Below are 12,998 nucleotides of genomic sequence, written 5' to 3'. Positions count from 1 at the left end.
AAAAAAAATAAAATTTTGCGAAAGGAAACATCCTGCACAAACGTCCACGAGGCCCAGCCGAATAGGCGCTTGCATTGGCTTCAGGATGTGAGCCGACACGCCTAAGCGCCCACACTTCGGGTTCCCCACCGACCTGGATAGCCTTCCAAAGGATCGGAAGAGGCGGGAGCTTCCGGTGGGACGGGAACAGCATGGGGATTGGACTAGACTCGTGACACTCTGCCCGTTGGCGTATCGGTGGTGAGATTCCTTCGTCAGAAACCGGAGCGTGGCGCCCCAAGTATTTGGAAAACGTTGAAATAAAAACGCCAGCCCGGTGTAACGGTTCCGGTTTGGCGATTGGCGCACCCGGAAGTGAGCGCTTCGCGCCGCGCTAGGCCCCAAAAGGTGCTGCTCTTCCGCTTCCGGGCCATCGCCATGGCGGTGCTGGCTTCCAACCCCAACAACCCCGTGGTCTTCTTCGATGTCACGATCGGCGGTCAGGTAGGCCTCGGGCGGAGGGAACGGGGCCGGGAGGAGTGGCCTGGGGAGAGCCCGGATTCGGCCTCTGACGCCTCTGTCTCTCCGCAGGAGGTGGGCCGCATGAAGGTGGAGCTCTTCGCCGACGTGGTGCCCAAGACGGCCGAGAACTTCAGGTGAGCCCGAGGCCGGCGGGAACCATGGAGACGGGAGGCCAGAGCGGCCGTGGACTACAGACCGGCCCGGCCTTGAGTGCTGCCGCTTTGCAGGCTGGCTGGGGATGATGGGCGAAGGGAGACAAAGGGAAGCTTGTTGGGGAGAGAGGTTCCCAAGCCCTTCCCTAGAGGTGGAAGGGGCAGCCCTTCTCCCTCTACAACCTCTAAACCGGGGGTCTTCAAACTTGGCCCTTTTATGACATGCTGTCTGAGGAATTCTGGGAGTTGAAGTCCACAAGACATAAAAGGACCCAAGCTTGAAGACCCCTGCTCTAAACTCACTGAACAACTGGCTCGCTCAGCAACAGAAATTTTGGGCTGAATCGTGGCCATAACTCGAGGACCGCCTTTATAGAACACTCAGCTTCGATCCGCCCATCCTCTCCCCTCCTTCCCCCTCCCAGTGATCCATGGGCTTTCTTTGCTCAATTTGAGCCTCTCCCTCTGAATAACTGGCCTGTCTTTCTCCCAGTTTAACATGCAGCCTTTTTCTTTCTTCTTTCCAGGCAATTTTGCACTGGTGAATTCAGGTGGGTAGGTCGATCCCGTTGATCTTTCAGGAAAAAGAAAATTGATTTGATCGAGCTGGAAGAGTGGCAGCACAGGAAGGGGAGGAGAACAATCCCTAACATTGTATTTTATGCTTTATGCGTTTATTTAGCCAAGACACACAGGGAATTAGTCCTCGGGTACAGAAGCACTCGGTGTATTTCCCAAACAACAAAATATAATAATAGGAAAGTATACAGCCAATAAAAGGTAGAAGTGAAAACATAATAAGAGGGATAAATAAAAATGATAACGGGCTTGTGAATTGCCACCTCTCTCTGTCGTTTGTCCTTCCGTCTCAGGAAATTCAACCCTGATTTCAGAACAAAACAGAGAAGTGACAGGTTGTGAGTTGGGGGTGTTGCCTCTTTGGCCCCAGAGCCATCTTCACTCACTGGCTGTTGTGGCATCTGCCAATTTCTGATTGTTTGCTTTTTTCTCTCCCAGGAAAGATGGTGTTCCTATCGGTTACAAAGGCAGCACTTTTCACAGGTACTTTGGGCTCTGGCAGGCTAGTTTTTTTCACCCCTCCAGCTGCCCACATCTGGGGCTGATGCATGTCCGCATTTGGAGAGGGTGCTTCAAATTAGTGAATTGTGTTCTAAACCTGTCAGCCACCCCAATCATGTTGTGTGGCCTTTAGGTTAAACTGTTATTTAAAACCGAATCCCTTGAGGCACTATTTTGCAAACCATCCAGAATCCTGTTCCAGAGATTTACAACCCATTTGTGAGCTTCCCAACCTGGTGTTTAAGAGTAGCTGTTGGCTACCTTGACCTCCTAATATTTTTTTTTCTTTTTCAAGGGTTATAAAGGATTTCATGATCCAAGGAGGTGATTTTGTAAACGTAGGTACTTCAAAGCTCTTTTATGGAAGGGAAAGTGGGCATTTGACTTGGAATTGGTGCAGGTAAGATTGGAAGCTACCCCACCAAGGAGCTGGACTTGCAGGCTGGCACCCTTATTCAGAAACCCGAGTTAAATTTCTCAGGAAAACTTAAAAGTTTTCTAGAAAACAGGCTAACATTTACTGGGAGGAAGTGGTTCCTCTAAACTTCTCCTTTCCTTGATTCTGTTTAACTTCCACATCAAAGAAGCGAAGACGGCTACAAACTGAACTCTGAGGTTTTGCTGGCAAGATGGCGGGGGTTCCGCTCAAAATCTTGCAGGGAAGGAAATGCCTTGGGGGGGGAATGCTAATTTGTAATGCAGCATATCAAAGGATTAAACGGAGGTATAGGTGTCTTTGCGAATTGTATTTGTGCACTTAAACATTTTTTTAAAAAAAAAAATAACTAGAGCAGGCTCATTCTGGATAAACGGTTTTGTATCTGTTTGCCAAGGGAATTGCCCCATGGTTCATCAGGCCTTCCTTCCCTCCTCTCTCCGTCTCTTCCTGCCTTCCCTTCCCCATCCTTCACTCATTTCCTTCCTTCCCTTCCTTCCACCCCTCTCCTTCTATCCATCCATATCTCTTTCACCTCCCTCCCTCCCTCCCTGGTGTTCTCTCTCAATAGGGAGATGGCACTGGAGTGGCCAGCATCTATCGGGGACCTTTTGCCGATGAGAACTTCAAACTGAAACACTCGGCACCCGGCTTGCTCTCCATGGTAAAGAACAGCCTGAAGTTGGATCTGGACCTTCCTCACAGATCCCTTCAGTAATTCGTGCAGCCCGAAGACACGATTCGTAGCTGGGGGGCGGGGGGAATTGTTCCTGAGCCACTGGCACGTTGTCCATTAAGTCCTCCTGTAGGGCTTTGCCACTTGGCTGCTGAGGCGAGGAATGGTTCGGACGGGTCCTGAGGGATGCCCGTCCTTGGCTGCTTGGTTTCACCCAGCCTCCTTAGTTCGGGAGCTCTGTTGCCCCTTTCCCACATAATACTGTGAACTCTAAGGCACTCAAAAGGGGGCTGCACTCAGCTCCTTCAAAACCACCCAGCGGGCCCTAAAAGGGCAGCTGTGGGGGTCTCTGCTGACCAGATCCCCTCCCTTTTTTCCCCCTGTAGCCCCCAGGCATCTTGGGAAGGTGCCCACCTAGGTCCCGGCATCAGGAAGGGCGGGGATCAAGAGCAGTCCCAGCCCTGCCCTTCTCCCAGGGGACCCTCTGAGTTTCCGGTTTCTCATCTGGATTGTTGCCTGGGAGGAAAGGGTTAAACCCCAGCCCCTCTTCCCCCCCTGCTGCTTCAGCCTTGCTTAGTTTTGGCAGACAAACAGTGGCCAGGTGCCAGACGGGGGGGGGGGGCACTGGGAGGGGCAGTCCTTGACCGGGCTGCCCAGCAGGAAGACCGCCACCCTTCAACACCCAGGTCTTGCATAGCACCCAATGTAATGTTGAATTGGATACCCTCTGAACAGAGGCACTTTGAAATTTTCTCCAGAGCCTGGAGTGAACGGGGATGGCTTGACCACACACAAGGTCATTCTCCTCGCCTGTCCCTTTCCCACCAGGCCAACAGCGGTCCCAGCACCAACGGCTGCCAGTTCTTCATCACCTGCTCCAAGTGCGACTGGCTGGATGGGAAACACGTGGTTTTTGGTGAGTCGTCACTGGCCAGGTGGAGGCCAGGACCCGGGTGCACCCTGCTCCCGTCAGCTTGCGCATTCCTACCCTGATCCAGACCCTCGCCCCAGATTCGTGGCAGATCTGCCCTGGGAGGTTCCCATTATCTGGGCTTCCCGAAATGCTTTGTACTCTTGTCTCTAAGTTGCCAACCCCCACCCCCCACTGCCTCAGGACCCCCACCGGGTTAAGAGAGCAGCATGGGGACCTCTGGGAGTTGAAGCCCACAAGTCTTAAAGTTGCCAAGGTTGGACTCCCGTCCCCCAGCCCCTCTGCTTCCTTCTCATTGCCCTCTCCAAAGGTTACAAGGTCACACCAGCAAGGCTCTTCCTCGGTTAAGGAATTCAGAAATGCTTGGAGCACTAAGATTGTCCTTTTCTCACCTGGCAGGTAAAATAATCGATGGGCTTCTAGTCATGAGGAAAATTGAAGTAAGTTGTGCTTGTCTCTGGGTTTGGGATGAAGCTCTGCCATCCAAGAAACCACATAAAAATTGAGCGGTTTTGCTTTCTTGAGAAAAAAATATATTTTAATTTGCTGTTCTAGCCCGAGGCTTCCCAGAGTCTCCTATCCTGCCCTTCGGGATGCAAATCCTGCCCAGGCAGCTTAGAAGAGCAACATGCCTCCAAAAGGTGCAAACTCTCAGCCTTTCACTGTTCTGGCTATTTCTGCCTGAGAAAGTGAGAGAACCCAAATATAGGGTCCCCTCTGAGCTTGGTGGTTTTCTGGCAGACGTTTCATTACCCAACTAGGTAACATCACCAGCGCTAGTGATTTGCTCTGTTTATATAGTTGGGTCCTGAAACATCTGCAAGAGCACCCACAGTTCAACCTGAGCTATAAATAATCTCTTTTGTCAGTACCAAACATAAATTATGAGCAGGCTGCAAGAGAGCCTCTTTATCCTGGCAATGGCTATCTGAGCAAGCTTGCTGCTGCTCTTTTCCCTTTCTGCATGTCTGCTCACCCACTTTCTGCTTTTTGCAGAATGTCCCCACCGGGCCGAATAACAAACCCAAACTGCCGGTGGTGATTGCCCAGTGCGGAGAGATGTAGGTAGGTGTTTATGCAGCTGAAGTGGCCTCTAAAATGCTCTATGAATGGGATGGGCGGGATAGGGGACATCTGGGCGAGATGGGAGGGTCTGTGCCTGGGATGGCACCTGTGGACTCCCAGAATTCCCCAGCCAGCCATTAGCCTGGATGATGTTACCTAGTTGGCTCACAAAATGTCATGAAAACCATGCTGGCTGAGGAATTCTGGGAAGTTTCCAAGGTTGGACAACGCTGGTTTACACAGCACATTTCCAAGTGTCTGCAGTGCAAGTCAGAACTGTAGCCATGTTTCTTGCCCCTGGCGTGGAGGGTTGGCAGCCCACATGGCCTCTCAGCAGCAGGATCGGAACCTCGCTCAAAGAGCAAAGCTTGCAGTTTCCTTGTGGTCTAAGTTGGCACAAAGTCCTTGCACTCTAGAAGGCAGCGAAGGAAAGCTGCTCTGTGCCTGGGACCCTCCTTTTCTGCACCGAGTGTGCCACCACCTAAAGGGGAGGCCACCAACGTAAGCCCTGCCCCGCATTCTGCATGCCAGGAAAACCCAATGCTGGGGACTAATTGTTTACCTCTACCTGATTCTAGGTTGATTTGTTTTATTCATCCTGAGATGCCAAGCAGTTCCAGACCGCTCATCCTTCATCCCACATTCCATGTGTCTGTTCCCTACCTCCTTTGTAAATAAAAAGATTTCTTAAAATGGCTGTCTGACCACCTCGTGCCTCGAGGGAGGGCCACACAGGTCTGAGGTCCTGAAAATGGGGAGTGTATCTTGCAGGAAGGTGGGGATTGGGGTGGCCATTCAGCGCCCCCCCCCCCGCCTTACAGCTTTTTTCTCTCACTGTTCCCCTCCCTCTTTTTGCTCCTGAGCCTGACAGAGCTCCCTGCTGGGTTTGGCCAATCGCTTGTGAGCCACTGGCAGCATGTTTGACCAAAGGCTGCAGGACAGGAAAGTTTATTTTATTTTATTTTATTTTATTTTATATTTATTTATTTAAGTAAGTTAGTTAGTTAGTTAGTTAGTTAGTTGCAGCCAAGCCAGCCCAAGATGTCGTTTCTCTTCTTCCAGTAGGCAGCCCTTGGGAAATTGACAGGTGCCTGTCACCTGCATTTCAAAGCTGCAGGCCCAAACAAATAGAAACGCAGCCCGTTCGCCAAGAGCCGCTTGGCGTTCGCTGGGGGTCGCAGGCGGCAGCCCGGGGATCGATTTGGAGGCGCGGAGGGGAGGGGCCGAGGGCTGCCCGTGCGACCTTGAAGCGGCCACTTTTGGAAGTACCAAAGGTGCTCCAGCCGGGCTGAGCGGGCGACGGGAGAGGAGGGGGCCGATCGCCTTCCCGGCAGCCAGAACTCCGGCGCGCCCTCCCGACTACCGGGGCCAAAGGTAGAGCCGGCTGGGGATCGCAGGAGCTGCGCTCCCTCGGGGCCGCGGCTTGCGGGACGGGTGGCCCGCTCGGCGGAGGCTCCGGCGGGCCGATCGCAGGGGGGTTCCGGGGCTGCCCCGCGCGGCTCCCCGGCCACGTGCGCCTGGTCCTGGGACAGCCGGGGAAAGGGACTTCCTGGCCGCGCTTCTCCCAGGGGGCGGAGCGCCCGGGCGCAGGGCCAATCAGGAGCCGCGCGAGGGGGCAAGCCCGCATGAAGAGCCACGCCCTTCTTGCGGAGGAGGGACACGCCGAGGATTCCAACCAATCGCGGGACGTAGGTACTGACGGGCGGCCGGCCTGAGCCAACGAGGCGCCGGCGATCGCCTCAAGCCGCCGCCGCGGCCCGATGAGACCGCGCTGCGCCCAACAGGCAGCGCGCGAAGGCCAATGAGCGCCGGGCGGGGGGCGGTGCTTGAGGGGTGGCTAGCGAGTGCGCGCCGCCATTGTAGCCAGTTCAATCGGTATCGGGAGCGGAGAGCGGAGCCCAGCGAGCCCGGAGCAAGGGAGCAGCCCCCCCGCCCACGGCCGGCCCCCGAGTCACCATCAACACCGCGCGGGAGGCGGCGCTGCTGCTGCGAAAGCCAGTCACCACCACCGTCCACCGACAGTCAGCGACGCCATGAGCAGCGAGGCCGAGACCCAGGCGCCCCCCTCCGCCGCCACTCTGGCGGCCCCGGCGGCCGCCCCGCCCGCGGCGGCCCCGGCGGCGACGCCCACGGGCCCCTCCCCGGCCGTCGCGGATGCCAAGCCCAGCAACGGCGGCAACAGCAGCGGCGGCGGCAACGGAACCAACGGCGGCCTGGGCATGGCGGCGCCCCCCGCCGGCGGGGACAAGAAGGTCATCGGTGAGGAAAAGAAGAGGGGCGTGCGCGTGCGCGTAAAGGGAGGGTGGGCGGGCCCTCGAGCGTACAGTCTTTCCCTCTCCCTCCTCCCTTGCGCACGTCCCGCTGTCCCGCCCGCTGATTGGTCGCGCTCGCCCTCCCTCGCTTCCCTGATTGGAAGGGAAAATTGGGCGAGCTATTTCCCCCTCTCTTCTCTCCCCCTCCCTCCCTCCCGCTTCAGGCGCGCGCCGCGACCGTTTTGAGGCGGTTCTCTTGGGCGCGCCTGCGCCTTAGGTGGTGGGAGGGGGCGAGAGAAAAAAGCGCGTGGGAGGGGGCGGGGCCGAAGCGGCGAAAATGTCCTCCGCGCGCGCAAGCCCTCTTTTGGGTGCGCGCCTCGTGCGCGTGCGCGCATCTCGGCCCGGCTTAAGGCGGTCAAGTGGGGGCGCGGGTGCTCAGCCGGAAGAGCCGGGCGGGGGGGGGTCTTCCGTAGAAGTCTTTCCCGGCCCCGTCGTTGGATCCCCACGGCCGGAGGCGCCGCTCCCCACCTCCTTTGTCTGCTTACTGACATGCGCGCTGTGGGTTGCCTGGCGAGAGGGGCGTCGGAGGGCCGCTGCCAGAGGGAAGCGTCAGCTGGCGGTTGTGCGGAGCAGATGGCCGCCAAGCAGGGGAGGGGGAGATGGGCAGACAGCTCCCCCCCCCTCTTGGCTTGGTTTCCCCTGCTTGCTTGGGCAGATCCCACCTGGCAAGGACTGGGCCCCCAGGAAGCCTCCCGGCCCAGGCTAGAGCAAAGGTGCCGGTTGCCCCCCTGTAGGGTACGAAGGCAGTATAAGCCCAGATCCTGAACATGCGACACTTACAATATGGGGAGTCTTTGACTTACAACTGTTCCTTTGAACTTACGGCGGCGCTGTAAAGAGTGACTTAGAACTGTTGTTCCCGCGATCGTTCTGGCATCCCCCCCACCGTCCTGGGATCAGAATGAAAACGTACCTTTGGATCTATGATAGGGAAAACAATGCTGGTGCAGCTGAAAAATAAATGCGTATTATAGAGTGTGGTGTTTAGGTGGAAAGTCCTTCCAATCAAGAAGGATGCAGTCTCGAGCTTGGCTGGTTCTTACCTGTCTTGCACCTTTTCTCTTTTGCAGCAACGAAGGTTTTGGGGACAGTGAAATGGTTCAACGTAAGGAACGGCTATGGCTTCATCAACAGGTGACCAGGGCTGGGGGCTGTGCGTGTCTGTGTTTGTTTTAATTGCTTGGGAGTGAGTCACAGTTATTACTTTCAGTTTATGCCTATCTTTTATTGAGTTGGGCATCCCATCGCCAGTGTGATTCCCCCACCAGATGTGCTGGATTGTTAGTTCCCACCCTCCCTATCAGGGATGGGATCCCCTGGATGGAAGCTGGGCTGGTCTAGAAGAAGCTCATAAGACGTCTGCTTCCCCATTCTTAGGGTTAGAAAGGGTGAGTCTTTCTGGCCTGGAAGGGATCAGATGAGGCTTGCAACAGTTGTCGCCCATAAAGCTGGCTCCGGGTTCCTGATTGAACTTTCTGTTGAAATCCCTATTGTGCCCTCTGCATTCAAGTTCTGTATCCAGTTAATCATACATTCTTTGGATTCTGAGTCATACTTCACCAACACACTACAAATAATGCCCAATAAATGTTTTGAAATGTAAGATTTTAACAATCAAGTTCTGGGTGTTCCCCTTATTCTTATAGTCCTCCTAAAACCGTGTACCCTTCTCTGTGCAAATCATTGTCCCTGGGCAGGAGGTTTAACTTATGTGTCCCATCTGTGGCAGTTCCCACGTGGAGGTGCACGATCTGGCAAAAGGTTTGTCGGGAAAGACTGATGTTTCCTACCTGATTGCAGTTGTTGACCTCACTCTTATGCCAAGTGGTATGATCAGTCCAGGAATACTTTGGGTCCTTTCAGGCTTTTATTCCATCCTGTGTAAACATCAGGACAGGAAGGCCTGGAAGAATGTCCACCTGGGTGGCGATGGGTCGGACGCAACTTTGCAACTAACTACAGCAACACACATACCTGCCTTAGTTCAGACACACATCCATCGGTTAACCTGTACGGCCTTTGCGTTCCTGTGAGTTGCTTTGCATCAAGAATTTGTGAAAATGCCTCTGCAAAAGAGAGCTGTCACATAGTCAAAATTACACTTGGCCTACCTTTCCAGCTTTAGCTGTTGGTTAATTGCAGTCGGGATTGTAGGAGTTTGCAAAGAAGAAATACGAAACGTCAAGTTAGTCGTCTCCTGTATTTTTAGCTCAAGATTTAAGCAAAGGGCGTAGACTGGGGAAGATCTCGCTCTCCTTGGCAGGGCCCAGCGTTGGATTGGCCTCCATCCAAATGGGGTACCACTCCTTGCCAGGGAATGTTGGTTCTTTTGTGTCAGATGTTTTCTGAAATGGATACTCCTTGTTTTGCAGGAATGACACCAAGGAAGATGTGTTTGTCCACCAGGTGAGATGCTTTGTTTGCTAGCTTTTGAGGAAAAACAGTAGTATTTCTGCCTTGCTGAAACAAAGAGAAGTGTAGGGGGGGGGGAGAATGGGCTGGCTGAGAACAAAAGGTACTTTTTTAATGTGAGATTTTAGCTAATGGATGATGGCCAAACTATAATTTTGAGAGCCTACACAGGTCCATAGAAGTGCAGATTTCTTTCTAGCTACTTATTTCTTAAACTTAGTTCATTTTTTGGTATTATTTGCCTTAGGCTCTGCTAAGTGAACTTTGTTTGGTGCAGCCACCTGTAGGCTTGTTGGTCCTTGTCCTGGCTTTGCCACCTTCATGCTTCCCTGTGTTTTTGTCACTGAGAACAGACTTTCTGTCTTAGGGCCTGGTTTGTCTTGAATTAGATTCTCTGGCAAGGAGACCTCCAAGGTCTCTGTTATTCTGTGTCTTCTGTTATTTTTGTGCATCCCACAATCGCCTGGGAGGAACCCTGTCATATATTTCTCCACATTGATCTCCACCCTTTCTTCTTCTCAAACACAGATTTTCACCAGAATATTTCTGATGTGTTTCCTTGTTATCACTTAACAACTTCCTCCTTCTCTCCTCAGACTGCTATCAAGAAGAATAACCCCAGGAAATACCTTCGCAGTGTAGGAGATGGAGAAACTGTGGAGTTTGACGTGGTTGAAGGCGAAAAGGTGGGTGAGGAGCCCCCCCAGCTGCCTTTCTGCGGGGGGGGGGTGTGGCAGCCCCCTTTGCCCAAAGGGAGCAGGGCTGACGCTTACCCTCCACTTTCCTTTTCAGGGAGCAGAGGCAGCCAATGTTACAGGTCCGGGCGGCGTTCCTGTGCAAGGCAGCAAATACGCAGCAGACCGTAACCAGTACAGACGATACCCTCGGCGCAGAGGCCCTCCGCGCAACTACCCGCAAAATTACCAAAACAGTGAGAGTGGGGAAAAGAACGAGGGTTCAGAGAACTTGCCGGAAGGGCAGTCCCAACAGCGCCGCCCCTACCGCAGGAGGCGGTACCCCCCTTACTACATGCGTCGGCCCTACGGCCGTCGGCCACAGTACTCCAATGCCCCTGTGCAAGGAGACCTAGTGGAGGTAACTCTTACTGATTATCAAGATTGCTTGCTCTTTTGTTTGTTTTTTTGGCTGGGGGGGGGAGGGAGGTTGGGTTGCGGAAGGAAAATTGTTCTCGGGGGTGGGGAAGTGGGGTTGCATGTCCTGCAGGGGCTGTGGGGAAGAGGCCTCCCAGCTGGCTGGGAACAAAAGGAGCTTTTGAAAAGCCCTGTTTTTGTCTTAAATGGGAGGCCTCAGTTAACGCACGATGGCCAGAGAGCCTGCACGTGTGCACAGCAGGGCAGAAGCTGGGCTTCGCGGGCCAGCTTCAGCATCTTCCTTCCTCTCACAGGGTGTCGACAACCAGGGTGCAGGGGAGCAAGGCAGGCCTGTCAGACAGAACCTGTATCGGGGTTACCGACCGCGCTATCGCAGGTGAGTCCCTGCAGGCCATGCTGCAGGCCCTGCGGTGTCCGGAGCGTGCCCGGCCGTAAAAGTCGGGGTGAAATGTCTCAAGCCTGCCCGGGTTTTTCAGGGGCCCTCCTCGCCAACGGCAGCCCAGGGAGGAAGGCAACGAAGAAGACAAAGAGAACCAAGCAGATGAGGTCCAGGGCCAGCAGCCACCTCAGCGTCGGTACCGGCGCAACTTCAACTACCGGCGCAGACGCCCAGAGAACCCTAAACCACAAGATGGCAAAGAGACCAAGGCAGCCGAACCATCAGCTGAGAACACGTCCGCTCCCGAGGCCGAGCAGGGCGGGGCTGAGTAAACGCCGGCTTACCATCTCTACCATCATCCGGGTGAGTGGCCGAGAGAGGAGAGCACTGCAGTCTGGGCAGCCTTAAAGGGGCGGGGGTGGGGCCTTTCCCCCTTGGCTGAGTCACCCATAATGTTAAACCAGGATTCCTCAATCCCTGGTGCTCTTGGGTGGCTGCAGGTAACAAGAGTCCCAACATTTGCAGGTGACGCCGTTTGGGGAGGGGTCTTCCAGTCGCAGTGCTTGGGTCACGGTAGCACTTGCTTAGAGCAGCTTGTGTTAAGGGTCTGCAGCTGTTATTTTCCTTGTGAGTCCTGTCGATTTCCTGCTGCGCCAGACAGGAGAAGTGTCTCTCTGCCTGGTTTGCAAGGAAGAGTCGGGGGGGCTTCAAGCCCCTCACCCTGAAGAGAAAAATGGAAGGAACAAAATGGGAGTGCCCTTGTTTTGTCTGCCTGCTTGGGGTGATGTTTAATTTTGCCAACTCTGGCGGGTTTGATGGCTTTGAATGGGCAAGGAATTGTGGGAAACTTAAGCCGAGATCCCCTGCTTATTTTTCCAGGGTGGTGGACAAGATCCTATTACTTGTGGCTTTCTTTCTATTTCCAGTTTAGTCATCAAAGAAGAGAGAATCTGAAATAAGCAGAATATGAAATTCCAGCAATAAGAAATGAACGGAAGAATTGGAACTGAAGACCTTAAGTGCTTGCTTTTTGCTGTTGACCAGATAAGTCGAACTCTCTGCATTAACTTTGCAGCACGGGATTTTTATTATTTTTATCTATAAAGTAGTCTCCTCCTTTTGGGAGCGACAAACATGTTTTTTAAAAGGCCTGTTTTTTCTCAATACACCTTTAAAGGTTTTTAAATTGTTTCATATATCTGGTCAAGTTGGGATTTTTAAGAACCTCATTTTTAATTTGTATGAATACACCTGATTTTTTCACGTCAAAATGCAAGCATCTCTTAAATAAAGGTCTTAAGAATTGCTCGTTGTAGTTTGGCTGTGATTCCAATTCCATGCTGGCCAGCAGCGGTCCCTTTGGCCCAGTCTGGTGTAGTGCTGAAGTCAAACTTTTTTGAGTGTGAAAGAGCTGATCTTAATCTGAGAAATTTCTGGTTTGTTACAGAGGGGTTATTTGCCCAGAACAGGTTTGCCTGAGTTTGCAGATTATACTTGGGAGTTTTTAGTCAGGAACTTCAGAACAGACTAGGAAGCTGAGTTGAATGGAAACGGGAAATGAGGAAGTGGTGTCGCTAGAGAAATAATATATAGCAACCAGGCAGGCAAAGGTTAGACGGTTCATCTTTCCTTTTCCTGGAAGAAAACAACATTGGTTCCGTCATAACCTAATTCTGGCCTCCTTTTCTCCTAAGCGGCTGATGGGAGAGTCTGGCTTAATTCATTCACTGTGACTAGGAACCCAGAGCTAAGGCTGTGAAACTCAAGAAAATAAGAGCTTTTCTGCTTATAGCAGACTTGGGAACGTCCGAAATGCATGTGGTGGGTTTTTTTTTTGTTTAATAAGCTGAAATAGCTGGGACGCTTCAATGTTTTACTTAGGGGGGGACCTGCAAAAAAAAAACCACGATCATCAGTGGGGACCAGACAGCATTGGGTGAGG

The 12,998-nt window shown here is 53.2% G+C and overlaps 2 protein-coding genes across 6 annotated transcripts; both read left to right on the top strand.

Moving 5' to 3' along the window:
* The first annotated feature begins 45 nt into the window (after positions 1 to 45).
* Positions 46 to 5,538, top strand: PPIH (peptidylprolyl isomerase H). 5 transcript variants are annotated; one of them, XM_083375512.1, is made up of 11 exons: positions 46 to 483; positions 571 to 635; positions 1,181 to 1,204; positions 1,671 to 1,715; positions 2,029 to 2,071; positions 2,741 to 2,833; positions 3,674 to 3,761; positions 4,176 to 4,216; positions 4,332 to 4,417; positions 4,773 to 4,837; positions 5,420 to 5,538. In XM_083375512.1, the coding sequence occupies exons 1-10, from the start codon at positions 418 to 420 to the stop codon at positions 4,816 to 4,818; spliced, it is 597 nt and encodes a 198-aa protein (XP_083231638.1). In that variant the 5' UTR covers positions 46 to 417; the 3' UTR covers positions 4,819 to 4,837; positions 5,420 to 5,538. The 5 variants fall into 5 exon arrangements, with proteins under 5 accessions (XP_083231638.1, XP_083231637.1, XP_083231636.1 ...); XM_083375511.1 differs by having other exon boundaries at positions 4,773 to 4,841; XM_083375510.1 differs by lacking the exon at positions 4,332 to 4,417.
* A 1,089-nt stretch (positions 5,539 to 6,627) lies between these two features.
* On the top strand, positions 6,628 to 12,361 carry YBX1 (Y-box binding protein 1). The gene is given in 9 exon segments (XM_083375490.1): positions 6,628 to 6,764; positions 6,766 to 7,100; positions 8,224 to 8,287; positions 9,526 to 9,559; positions 10,162 to 10,251; positions 10,358 to 10,660; positions 10,971 to 11,053; positions 11,154 to 11,419; positions 11,983 to 12,361. Coding segments are annotated over 8 exon segments (1,266 nt in total). The 5' UTR covers positions 6,628 to 6,642; the 3' UTR covers positions 11,389 to 11,419; positions 11,983 to 12,361.
* Positions 12,362 to 12,998: the final 637 nt, after the last annotated feature.

The sequence above is a fragment of the Vipera ursinii genome (assembly GCF_947247035.1).
Source record: "Vipera ursinii genome assembly, chromosome: 17".
Taxonomy (NCBI): Eukaryota; Metazoa; Chordata; class Lepidosauria; order Squamata; family Viperidae; genus Vipera; species Vipera ursinii.
The sequence above is the reverse complement of the archived record's forward strand: the minus strand, read 5'-3'. Positions and strand labels throughout refer to the sequence as shown.

What these genes read in the sequence shown, in the direction of transcription:
- PPIH (XM_083375510.1), top strand. Translation starts at nt 418, where the DNA reads ATGGCGGTGCTGGCTTCCAACCCCAACAACCCCGTGGTCTTCTTCGAT. An exon ending in AAGACGGCCGAGAACTTCAG is followed by an intron (nt 636 to 1,180) that starts GTGAGCCCGAGG and finishes TCTTCTTTCCAG; the next exon opens with GCAATTTTGCACTGGTGAAT. An exon ending in ATTGCCCAGTGCGGAGAGAT is followed by an intron (nt 4,838 to 5,419) that starts GTAGGTAGGTGT and finishes ACCTGATTCTAG; the next exon opens with GTTGATTTGTTTTATTCATC.